At 44.5% G+C, this 13,607-nt stretch overlaps 1 protein-coding gene across 1 annotated transcript in view; it reads right to left on the bottom strand.

Moving 5' to 3' along the window:
• LOC119453056 (protein tweety-like) overlaps positions 1-13,607 on the bottom strand; it is a 35,489-nt gene that overhangs the window by 4,709 nt on the left and 17,173 nt on the right. Inside the window, 7 exon segments of the mRNA XM_049667494.1 lie at positions 2,937-3,003; positions 5,570-5,650; positions 7,297-7,398; positions 7,874-8,013; positions 10,162-10,254; positions 11,816-11,871; positions 13,453-13,522. Of these exon segments, the coding sequence (XP_049523451.1) occupies positions 2,937-3,003; positions 5,570-5,650; positions 7,297-7,398; positions 7,874-8,013; positions 10,162-10,254; positions 11,816-11,871; positions 13,453-13,522 (609 nt within the window).

The raw sequence follows: 13,607 nt of genomic DNA, 5'->3' as shown, positions 1-13,607 counted from the left end.
ACTTGCCTGAATCAAACTTCAACAGCCATGCTCAGTTTTTTATGAAGTAGCAATCCTGAGAAGTTTCTTTTACCATCATTCATGCAGTCCTTCCTTGGCTTCCTGGCCTTATGGTCTTTTAAAATGTTTCTTGCAGTTGACTATTCTATTGTCAAACACCAAAGTGCAAATCTCGGGGCACCACTGCACATGCTCTTCCAGTCTTCAAAAATTCCTGCTGCTTCTGCGAAGATGCAATTTCGCAGGTGATATGTGCTACACAGAATGGATTTCCTAATGCAGTGAGAAATGGTGACGTTGCACTCGGGAGAGCTAATTCTGCATAACTGAAGCAGCCCTAATGACAACAGTTCAAACAGCTCAAACATCATGCAGTTACCATGAAGTGTCATACTGCAACCTAATGCGTCATGTTCCAACTAGCACTGCCAGCTCCTAATTGAGTATGACAAAAATAAAAACTGTCACTGAGCTTCAAATTGCATCAGTTGTTTCTCATTGCCCACGCTGTCCCTGCTTCGTTTTTATGTGGTCTTTCCTTAACTATCAGAGTGTATAAGTACATGGCAAGCTGTAAAAACTGGGAAATGAAAGACGCTGCCAACAAATGGCTAAGGCCTGCCAGCCACTCCCAAGTGTTATAATGGCAAATGCACATCCAAAGTTTCTCATCGCTCTAGAAAAGTCAGTATTTAGAGCCACAATGATGCTTTAATTCATCAGGCAGAGGTGAAACTAACTGGCCAATGCATGAATATAGAATGCTGCTATGCTACTACAATGCAATTCAGCTACAGCATGAACAGAAAATTTTGTCCAGCGTTTCGATATTACAAATAAAGTGAGGGGCAGTATTTAAAAAAAAAAAGATGTGCACACATGTTAAATTGCTTGATCTCTCCTTACCACAAACATACTCTTTCACCAGCTTAGATTCCAAGGCAACCAATCGACACAACGGAATTTTTGCTATTCCATACATCTGACAGAGCTAACCTGACTCCCACATTTCGTGCTCTGGTTCATAATTCAGACAGCCTACTGCAATAACCAATGGCGACCATGACACATTAGGGTGCAGTCGTGACACCATGCAGGTTACAACACTCCCAAGACATATCAAAAATGCAAGTTATAGGGCGTAATAGGTAGCCCCCCAATCCATCATTACGGGACTGGTCCGGCAGCAAAACCCAAGGCTGCAACAAAGTCAAGCATGCGTCTCCAAAGAAACGAGACGTGCAGGAAGGACTAGATCTCAAGGAGCAAGATGCACTTTCTGGCATACCAAAAACGGTTGCAAGCAGTTGCGGATCACTACTGAAACGTTTCCGTACGCATCTCGCAATTCACAATCTCCGTATTGTTAAAGTTAGAATGATACGGGCACCGTATCAATTCTACAGATCTATATGACTAATACACAAAACATGCGGAATTGCACGGATGCGTACACATCTTTTCAGTAGAGATGGCAGTACCAGGGAAGCTTGACATTGATTCCCAGCCGAACCCAACAATTTACGGGTGCGGCCAGGACAATACGGAGTGCAAGAACGCCGGATGAATCGAGCTGGTGCATTGCCCGTTGGCACTGGCTAGAAATGACTGGCACCATCTGGTAACGTGTCCAGACATTCGGCACCGGCCCCTATCTTCCCTTCAATCCTTGTGTTAGTGACAGCTTAGTGACAGCACCACACTCCTGTTTAGCGAATGCTGCCAGATGCTCTGTCACCCTCAGGTGTCCATGTTGTCGACTCACTATGTGGCCTGCACCCTCTGGCCAAAGCAAGAGCAGAGCACCAAGTAAAATTAACTGCGTGCAGCGGCTGTGTTTCTTGTGACAAAGGCTGTACTGAGGAATTCCCGAGATGGCGCTCATAAGTGGAGCATTGGCTAGTGTTCCTGCACTACCCATATTGTTCTGGCCACACCTGTATATATGCGAATTGCATTTTTAACAGCAACACACAATGTTTCAGTTAAGAGGTCACAGCGAGCAAGAAAAACTTGTCAAGGGATTTTTCACAGACAGCCAAGAGAAGTTAGCTTACGTTAGTGAAGAGAGAGGCTTTCAGCACGCAGTTCTTGGTTAGCACATGCACTTTCTGGGCAAGGAATTAAATGTGCCTATGTTTTCTGCATTATAAAAGGGCTGTCAGCCACATCTGCCTGTTACGTCTAGAAAATTACCAGCTGCCTTCACAAGCAATCTGTTTAACTGAAAGGGCCTAATTGAAGGCCTTAATATGTGACCACAACTACCAACTGGGTAGTTGGGTTCTAACAGTTGCCAAAAAATTTTTCGTGGGCATCACTGGTAGCAAAAGACCATTCGCATACTACTGGCAGTGTACTCGCACAGACGTACGAAAGGCAGTTTTCACCAATTTTTTTGTTCTGAAATGTGACAATACATTTCAGAATTACACACGGCTACTGGAAAAAGGTCCCGATCACCCCTGATATGACGGTTGATGGGAGGGCCAAATAAAACGTGATGGAACTTTTACAACTTACACACGAGTGCCGAAGAAAACCTTAATGCTGGATAAACTAGTACAGTACACTGCAGCTTCCTCATGTTCAAGTTACCCACTGTGTTTTATCTTTTATCCGCTACAATTCTGGCTACTGCTAAGTGCTAGCACGCACAGTTCGCACTTCGGTATTCGCTCGAACAACGAATGGCGTCGTCATTAGGCGGGCAAATGCAGATGCACAGCATGGCAAAGCACACTAGCGAATTAGTAACAGGGTCTATCAAGGCCGGTCTAAATACAGAGCGCTTTCATGTACTGCACATAACGCTACACTCTGGCCAGTTATCAGGGGAGATAAGCGAGATGTAAGCACAGAGCTAAAGAAACTGTCGAAACAGAAAAACTGAACCTATGACGCTATGAGAAAAGTTCAGTCCTGGTGTTGCTTACCGTTGGGGGCGGTGTGTACCTGGCTTGTAGAAATGCTTGCTCTTCACGGCTTGCGGTACGTCCATTCCTACGGGGTGTGCCACGAGAGGCAAGGGGGGGAACAAAGGAAGAAAAAAAAAAGGCCTTCGAAAGGCCGCCAACGCACCAACGGATAGCCACAAGAGTGCGCATACCTGACAGCTGCACCAGGTAAACAAAATTTGTGGGATAAAGTTTCACGAGATAACCCTCTGGGACAGAAGAAGCTTTTCTGCAACTGACTTTGAGAAACGAGCCTCAAGAGTGCTGTGCTACCTTTTCATTTTATGCTTACAGTGTCATTAAAATTGCATTCAACTCCTGCCCTGACGACACGCAATTGCAAGGTTCCACTTAAGTTAATTTGCGAGAGCTTAATGGAGTATTACAGCGCAAGAATGATGAGTGACACTAGACGCAAGTCATGGGCAAAATTAACTGTCATTGTTCTTTATGCAATCTTGACGTCCAAAGCCTTAGACTGGGTATCGCATGCTGGGCTGAACTGGATTAGAAGTTAGTTCATGAACGAATCCACTGGTGGAATGGTAGGGATGAGGTACAGATTGCTTAGGGATAAGGATACATCACTTGCACATCAGCACCAGTTTTGCCTTTCTTATTCTCTGCTCCTGTCATAATGACATCTGCACTCACTTGCTTATCATACCGACATTTGCACTCGCTTGCTTGTCACAACGATATCTGCGCTCACTTGCGTTTGAGGCTTGTCCGAATTAACTGATGTGCAATCAAACATGTCCCAAGTTCATGAGTGTCTGATACCACACAACAGTGGATATGTTTGCCAGGACCAGACCAGTCTAAGTTATGCCCTGTTTTTGGCCTCAATGAGGGTCAAATTAACAAGCTCTTACTGTACAGTATCAAAGGTCGGGTGCTGCCCAAGTAAACCAAACAGCTGTGCCTCAGTTCCGACATATGATTTCTTCTTTTAGGATCACACTGAAAATAGGTTTTCAGTCACATAAGTTGAACAGAGCCACTGCAATTTTAGGTGGAGTAGTACTAGCAGAATATTTTCTACACAACAGTTACTGTCACCTGCAGCTCACAGCAGGATTCGGCTTGTGATTTACAAACAGTGAAGTCACATTTAGTACCCTAATCGCTGCTCAATTTACGAAGATGTCATTGGCATTGCTTAAGCTCAAACAGGCAATCCAATTCACAAGATAAAAGCAACGTCTCACTCTTGTTATACAGCATTCAAGCAGAACAGTTGCACAAGCTTCTGTATGTTTGTCATTATAGGCATCACAGACGACACAGCACAATCCAGCATAAACATATGCAGGTGTTAATGAGCGAGTAACTTTGCATTACCAATACGAGTGCAATGAGCATCAGTGTTAGAAGTCAGCCAACCAAACCAAGCTATGCCGCTAAACAAACACAAGGAACTAAACAGAAATCATAACACAACACTGAAATAAAACACTGACATCATATCTTGAATCACTCGTGGTCACAGCCGTGTAATGAATGCACTGCCTGCACAGGACAGTAATAACTAAAATAACTAAACAGTAATAACTAAAAGAAGGCTGCATTGAAAGATTGAAACTCCTAAAGCATTGCAGTCAGCAACTAGAATGAAGTTAGGCTTAACTGCACAGGGAAAAGCAAATTGGTTGACAACTTAGACTCATTACAGCCCAAAGTTACGCTCAAATTTCTCAAAAGCAGGTGCTTCTGCTGGGTAAATACACTGTGAGACAGACATTCTCAGGTTTTACAAGCCAAAACCACAATCTGGTTATGAGGCACACCATAGTGAGGGTTCTGGATTAATTTTGACCACCTTGGGGATCTTTACCGTGCACCCACTGCATGGCACACGGGCGTTTTTGCATTGCGCCCCCGCAAAAATGCGGCCGCCACGGCTGGGGTTTGATCCCGTGACCTTGTGCTTAATGTTCATGTTGGTTCTACTTCTCGTCTGCCTTTCTTTTTCTTTTTTCCCCCCCTACGTCTAATACCACAAACATTTTTCCATTCACCCAGTTCCTTACTTTTTTGCAGACAAATACGAATCTGTGGCATTTGCATCCATGAGTGATTCCAGATATGCTCAGCCATAAAAGTTGTTGGAACACTGGACTCATATAGAAAGAACCTTTCGCACAGCTCGGTAAGCCACAAAGAGGAACAATGCAGTATTTGTGCAGAAACGCGGGCTGCACTTCCTGGTTCCAGAAATCACACGTTTGCTGCGGGAAAGTTTCATTTCTTCACGGTCTCAGTGTTCCGTAAACTTTCGTAGCAGACTCTACACATTTGGTGGGGGTGGAGGGGGTTCTATACTCCCAGCAAAGGCAGTAAACGTGTTAGTGCCACAGCTAGCGTGAGCGAGTCAGACCACTTCCCGTCATCATTATTTTGACCGGGGTGCGCCCGAGACAGAGACAGTCAGGCAGGCAGGCAAGCAGGGAGTGGGAGGATCACCAAGCGTGATGAAAGGTTTTTTTTTTTTTTCGAGAACAGGACACACACAAGAACACAAGAGCGTGGTGAGAGCAGCGAGTGTTTGGGAATGTCGGTGGAGGGAGTGAGCGAGAGAGATAGAGGGCACGGGAAGGTGGGTCGCGTACGTGTCGCGGCTGCGTCGAGGCGCACCCACCGCGGAGGGGGGCAGGAAAGGGTCCTCCTCGTCCACGGTATCTCGCGGCCGCCTGCGCATCAGCCGGCCCCGCACCGGGGCAGTGCGCACTGGGGCACCCACAAAAACACACAGACACAGGCGCGCGCAACCCTCGAAAACCCCCAGCCAAGAAATTATCGGCGACAAACTTAGCCCTTTCTGGTCCCAACGTTCCTTTCGAAGTAACAAACTGATATTTCGTGCTACTGAGCTAGATCAGAAAGAGAAAAAACGGGAATAGAATTCCTGAAGCAGTTTTTCACTACATGCAGCAGCCGTCTGCCGCAAATTCTGTATGCTGCAGGGAGCTTGTGGAGTTTCAATCTCCTAAATTCCAATCATAAGCGCATAAAGAATGGGCACGAATCATTGCCACGCCTAAGGCATTTTACACGCCTTAAGTGGCAGGCCTCAAAGATGCAGCTCAAGTACCTTATCTTGGCATAAGGCAACTTTTGTACTTTTTCTAAATTTCAGAGAGAACCAATGCTGCAACATCAAGTTTTCATAAATTATGTAATTAGAGCTGCCAGCACTCGGATTTCTCAGGTTGGTTTCAGCTCTTGGTCCTTTTTCATGCTGGATATTCCTCACAAATCATTACGATTCCTACAGGAATCATTGGACCAGAAAGGATTAAGACTTCAGGCCATGTTTCGAGTTCTCCGCAGCCTTATAAGCTCCCCAGTTATAAACAAGACAGAGGAGTGAACTAAACAGAACCCACGCTGAAAGTAATGCACTGCCTTTTGCTTTAGTGTGGCCGTACTTTACAAAATATGAAGACCAATAGATATTCAGTTTTACCAACACAGGGCCTGTAGTTGCTTCAAAAAACAAACAGTGAAGTACATTGCTCTGCCTGTATTAAAATGGTAACTGCCCTCAACAGCTTTGCGGAACAGGCAGAAATAACGATGCTTTGCTAGCCAACGAGAGCAAGGTTTCAGGAGGCAAGAAAAAGTGCCATGGTGGGATAACAGCAAGAAAATGAAATATTGAAGTTTTACACAATGAGAAAAGCAGGCAAGGGAGAAACACCGAAAGAGGCATTTAAAGAAATGCTAATGGGGTAGCAATAAGAGATGAAATTAGAAATTTGAAACAAATTAAGAGACAAAATACAATTAAGAAGAGGCTGAATATTGTACAAGCTCAACGTGGTTCACCCGAGATACTTTTGCTTGTTGCTTAGCAAATAAAGTTCCAAACAAGCAGAACTTCAGATAGATTCGTTTTAAAATATCAAAGTGATCGGCTTGTTTCTTGTGGCTCTTAAAGAACACTGCATAAACACACGTCCTCTATATATGACTATTTTTAAAATAAATTCCTCAATAGCCAAGTGAACCTAACACTGCATAAAAATAAACTTTTCTTTTTATCTTTTCTTAAAGCACTTGTGTCTCTGTTCCTCCTATACATGTTCTGCAGACCTGCCTAATAATTCACTGAGCATTTCACGCACTTCTTACACGCCGTGCACTATTAGATGCAGGCAGAATATAAACGATGTGCAAAACTGAATGCGGACGGCGCTGACTCGCGTGTTCAAAACCATCCTGCACGATCATTCTAGTGGGTTCGACACTCCGCTTGGCATAATTTACATTGATGAAGTCTGAAACTTGTCATCACTGTCGTTCACACAGCTGAGCGCAGCCATGCAGCGCTCACCTCTGTCGAATGTGAATCCAGGTGTGAGAGGCCACCCAGATAAGCACCGTGAACAGCAGTCCGCCTCCGAGGGCAGAAGCCAGCATGAAGGCTGTGCCCTCTCTGCAGACAAGAAAAAGCACTTGCATTTCATGGTAGTACTTTTATAAAGAAACTGGGCAGCTAGTACTATTATAAGGAAGGTAGTACTTTTATAAGGATACTGGGCAGGTAGTACTTTTATAAGGAAGGTGGTATTTTTATAAAGAAACTGGGCAGCAGCTGCCTATCATGCCACCCGTGATAGTGGGCTGGCTCTTATGCACAGCGCTGTCTATAAACAGGAATGCATGCACACCTGTTTTTATCGTTTTTGATAGCAACACACAAATTGGCAGCATTTACCTTGTTTGAAAAACCTGGTTTTCAATGTTTACAAGGCCTGCCACTTGTCCATGCTATTCCTGAAACTTTTCACGCCCTGTCACCTTCAGTCACATGCCCCGTCACCTTTAGTCACACTAATTATTTCGGCACTAAACAGAAAGAAAGAAAGAAAGAAAGAAAGAAAGAAAAGAGGCGGGCACACAACACTCACAGAAGGCCAGTGCAGGTGGCATCCATGGCGCGCCGGTATTCGCGGTTGAGCGGGCGGCAGTCAAGCAGAAGGCCGAGCATCCCGAGCGCGTTCTGGCTGCCGTTGAGTTCCTGGCCCAGCTGATTCAGCAGGGAGTGCACCTGGTGGCAACAAGCGATAGTGTGCACATACAACACTGGAATCTTCAAATCGTCCGATTCTTCCAGGTTTCCCCCGACCCTTTTTATGAAAATTTTATGAAAATTACCCGGCAGTTTTCTGACAAAGGAGGTTCAGGCGCAAAGAAGAAAAAAATGGCGGTTTACAGCTTGCCAGGTTACTACGTTAGCCCGTAATTTTCAACAATTACTACCACAACGCTGTAAATCAGGTTGGATGTACCATCAGATTTGGCCGAATCACGTGTTTCAATTCTGTGATTTTATGTAACAAAACGAGGATCTGATTATGAGGCATGCCGTAGTGAGGGACTCCGGATTAATTTTGACCACATAGGGATCTCGTAACGTGCCCCCGATGCACGGGTCACGGGTGTTTTTGCACTTCGCCCCCATCGAAATGTGGCTGCCGCGTCCGGGATTTGATCCCATGACCTCGTGCTTAGCAGTGTAACACCATCGACACTATGCCACCACAGCGAGTAACTTGTTTTTTACGATGTTCCAACCACCTGGCCAGGCGACACTCCCAAAAGCAAAAAACAACACCATTATTTTCAAATTATGCAGCAGTTCAGATGAATACTTCGCTTCCTTCTGGCAATGCGCTCCACATTGCCGTGAAGCCGCACCTACGGGCAACTTTTATAGCTGCCATGAATAAGAAACAAGCAGTGATAACTGAACATACAAGCAATTTTCTTCGTTTCATAGGTTTTGAATTGTGCTGCCAATTGTGCCAGGCCACTTTCATCACAACTTGAAACGCAGGTGTGTGCAGTTTATTTGCGTTGTTTAAATACACAAATTCCTTTTTCTCTCCCTTTTCAACTGGGTTTGTGGGTTACAGGTAGGGGTGAGTTATATGTACAGAAATATGGTGACTGCATCACACAACTTCTACTAATAAAATGCCTGGCAAGCAGCAGTACCGACATAGGGTCATCGACCTGCATCTCATTCTCCTTCTCATTCCTACCTGTATGATGCTGTTGAGGTGTCCTTGCACTAGAGAGACAGTTACAAGCACGATACATCCCACATCCTTCCTAAACCCCATTCTTTCAAACAGGAATCACTCTACTATTGAACCTCAGACAGAGCTTCACTGCAAGAAACAACCTCCCCTGCAAAAAAAAGTGCACTCGTTCTGCAAAGCATGTCCTATCAGTATAAACTGAAATGCGAACAATAAAACCAAAACTGATCAGAACACCTGTTGCACGTAATTACATGGGAGTACCATGTGCAAGTACACTCTCTAGCCGATTTCTAACCATGGCATAGTCCCGAATGCACGTTTTCAAACTTGAATTACGTCACTGTTAAAAATGCAGGCGAATCTAGAAACACAAGGACACATTTCGGCTGTTTTTGGCTAGTTTGTATTAGAATTTATGCCGATATAGTACAGACTAGGGCTTTGAAATATCCGTCAAACTGGCTATCCAGTTTAACCACAGAGAAGTGAATCCGGTCTCAAAAACCGGTTATCCAGATTTCAAGAAACAGATATTCACGATACTTTGTTTAAATAACCGGTTAGCCGGATATTCGAATATTCTGACACGAATATTTGGTGTTTAAAAAAGGAAAAGTAAGGAGGTTAGCCAAAGCAGATATCGCGTTTGCAGGAGTGGTTGCAAAAATAACTACAAATATAAGAATACAAGGAAGATAGAGAGGTAATTTCGGCACAAGTACATCCGAATACTACTAATTCCGAATAACCGAATATTATTAATTGAATAACCAACCGAATAATCGATCACTTCAGTTATCCGGTTTTTCAATTCGAATAACCGGGGAACCGGTTTTTCTGCAAAACCAGTTTGATGTTGCTGCACCAGTACAGATGTTCACACAGTGCCTCGAGCCTGGAGTGCTCAAGCACTGTTCTGCAGACCAACGAAAGAGTAATAACGCAACAGCTGCTAGGTTGAAGGTACCGGGCTGAAATCCTGGGCTGCCTGGGCATTCTCGTAGGCCTCTGCGGTTCGCATGCGTTGTCACTCAAACAACCTAGCAATGTAAGGACACCGATTTCTTAACAGTGCAATGCACTGGTTCTGCACTCTAGACAGAAGTGCGGATGACTACACATGTATGCACACACGTAAGCGCACACACCTCCTTGCGGGGGAAGTAGCGGTCCGCCACTTGTGTCATTGGTGCCAGGAGAGTCTGCACGCCGTCGACAGCTGCCCGCGCCTCTCTGAGTGGCTGCACAAACGACAACAAGCACATGAGCCACACTAAAAAGCATCTAGAAGCAGAGGGGGCAAATGGTCAGTTCACGTACAAATGGTAATCGCATTAAGTTTAAAGGCCTACTGATGCAAATGAGTAAAAGGGTTAACTTGAGTGAGAATCATGAATAGATGCTTTAATATTATGTTAAGCATGAGACGATGTGAAAGAAGAAGCAGAAAGTGACTCTTTAGACGTGGCGTGGCGATGGTTCACCTCTTGGGAAAAAAAGCGGCAGTTTCGCCCGAAAGGTGAAGCATTGACAGCAATAGCAAGGTTTAATGTTGCGCTAGAACTCCTCGGACAGTGTGCTAGCTATAAGGGCCACATTGACACTTTCCACGACTCACATGCAAATAGCCTTCAAAATGCACATGCGTGCGAGTTTCTACGTGCCACCCATAGATGGCATGAGGGAACGCAGCTTCAGCTTCTTTCCCTTCTCCGCAATCTTGCACTGTCCCGTATCAGCTATTGGCATCAGCATCACCAGCTCGGGCGGCAAGATAAAAGAATCTCGCTACCTTTAGTTTTTCAGCAGGCTTAATTAAGCGCGGCTGTTCGCACCCCCACTGGTGGCCAGAATATGAAAGTTACTTTCACACACCCTCCGAGAACTACAACGCAATGCCCTGCACCACGCCGACGATCTTTCGCTGCCGCCTGCCAATGCCAAAGCTGTTCTGGCGCAGCATGGCTCAATTTTGGTCACTTGACTCAATTTTGGTCACTTGACAGATAAGGTTAAGGAACAGCTGCTCCATGGCCACAGACATGGCCATTATTCTGGGTGGCCTCACAGGCATGCTGCATCTACTGGACGTCAGCATAAACCGGCCTTTTAAGGTTGAATTCCAAAGGCATTACTCAGACTGGATGGCAAACGGCAGCCACAAGCAGAACGCAACTGGGCGGCTCAAAAGGGCACCACTCACGACTGTGCTTGGCTGGATCCTGTCTGCATGGAACTCAGTGTGTACAGACATCGTATCCCGAAGTTTCAACGTAACCGAAATTTCGAACAGTTTGGACGGCATCGAATGCAACTTCTGGGATGAGCATGCACCGAAGCACAGCACCAACTCAAAGTCTGAGGAATCGGCGAGTGACGACGACTGAGCGTGGATGACAGAAGCTAGCAATAAACGCCTTTCATTTGCTAATTGGTATGTTGTTCTTACTTAAAATTTTTCTTTTACTCATCGTGTATGAGCCACACCTTGGAAATGGACCCTCGAATCTGGAAAACAAAGTGCAGCCCTTACATGCATTTCATACGGTAGCGTACATATACATAAATATTGCCATCCTAGTGCATAAATACTGCTATAAATTGCTGTTGCAATAACAAGCACAGACTGGTTTATCTTCCTGCATAAAGAAATACGTATGAGATGCAACACTGTTTTTACAGATATATACACTTTGCAGCCTACACTTCCACTCCCGTAACAAAACTTGTCCACCCTAGGGCCAACAAGATGGCCTGCTGCCTGGCAGCCCCTCGCTTTACAACTCCTGGCACAATCCTCACCTCTACAAATGGACTGGAAGAGTCATCCCTGCAGTGAAGGTAGTAGTTGAGCACAGCTGGAACGAGAAAAAAAAAAAGAAAAAGCATAAGAACGACATATATAACTGATGCCCAACAGCACAACGACAATCAACATGATAGCAGAAAGAAGAGGAGCCGACCTGCAATCAAAGCCATTATTTCAAGGCAAAACATTGCTTGGTGTGCAAGTACGCAATCTTCAAAAACTGGCCAGCAGGTCTCGTTGCACGTGAAATGTCTGGCTTGTAGACCGCAGATGTTCATAAACTTCACAGAAAGCACCGTTAGGCTTATTGCAACTATCATGGTGGGGTTTTCTGCGTTTGGCAATGACATGTTACAGCAGGAGGTTCCAAAATTTAGGAGAAACTGACGGGGAAGTTCCTCTAAATGTAAAAGTCGGGTAACCATTAAAGATAGGAAGCAGAAATTAAAGTGCGGACACGTAATCATGCATTTAAACTGTAACTTCATACTGACGTCAGCATCATAGATATTGAACCATGCTTTTATGACAGAAAATAGCAGGCCCCTTTATTTATGTAGAAGATATCGCTGAGAGTAGTCTCCTGAAAAATGCACCTGTTTACAACACTTTTTCCTTTTTTTTTTCTTTATTAATCATCTGCAGAAAGATGTTTGGCTTTGCCAACCTCTGAAAGTCTCGTTAAGCTCTTCTCAGGCCCTTCTCTCTTTCTGAAAGAAGGCAGACAAGCATGGGTAAATTCACAAAAAAATTGCTTACCTGTAAATTTATGGTGAAGGTACCCGTCAGGGGTGAGTGAATATCTAAATTTTTGAATACGAATCGAATACGAATACTTAGCTTCGAATATTGAAACGAATATTAATAATGATATGCACATGCATTAATTAGCAAGTTGGGCTAACTTGTTATGCTGGAACATTGCAATTACATTGTCAATGTTAAAAAACTAGACTAGTAAGCTGTTATACTAGAACATTGCATATTTGGCTCATGTTAACTTTGAAAATTTAATGATTCCCACTAGCTGTCCTCACCAGCCTGTGCCTTATTATACCGCATCAAATGCTCGTAAACTAGGAGGCATTTGGCACTGTGCCACTTGTCACTCATCGCACTTGCTGTCAAACAATAAGCTCAGAATCAGGAGTGACGCTGCAAAAAAAAAAAAAAAAAAGTGCACCCTCGCTGTCCGCAAACCCGTGCCCCTTGCTACTGAGAGGTTGGCTTCCCGCAAAGTTAAGACGTTTAGTGGCTAAGTGTGCTTTACAGGCAAAATTTCGCTAGCAGCACGAAATCATCCCAGAATTCAGCACGAATCGCCCCAATATTCTTAGATTAGATAGAAACAAATGCTCATAACCATGTTTGCTCCCACACAGCCAGCAATATGCTCGATTTGATTCGAATGTTCGTATCCAACCGAATGTTCGAACATTTTCGAATATCTATTTTTTGAATAGAATACGAATATTAAAAATATAATATTCAATAATATTCGAACTTTTCGAATATTCGCACACCCATATTTCCCGTTAAACACCTTGGTCGAGGCTGTGAGAAAATGTGTGCTATATATAACATTTAGGAACAGCTCTGCAGCAACAGGAAACTGCAGAGCGATGCTTACCACTGTCCACCATTCCACTGGACTGCTTCTGAAGGAATGGTTCAGGGTCCAGGCAAAAGTCTGAGCCAGCCTGTACCACAAAGAAGCAAACGAACAACATTTCAGAACAGTGCCCAACGGAGCGATCGAACAAACGACCAACGCATTCACGAAAA

This window comes from Dermacentor silvarum, chromosome 5, assembly GCF_013339745.2.
Source record: "Dermacentor silvarum isolate Dsil-2018 chromosome 5, BIME_Dsil_1.4, whole genome shotgun sequence".
Taxonomy (NCBI): Eukaryota; Metazoa; Arthropoda; class Arachnida; order Ixodida; family Ixodidae; genus Dermacentor; species Dermacentor silvarum.
The sequence above is the reverse complement of the archived record's forward strand: the minus strand, read 5'-3'. Positions and strand labels throughout refer to the sequence as shown.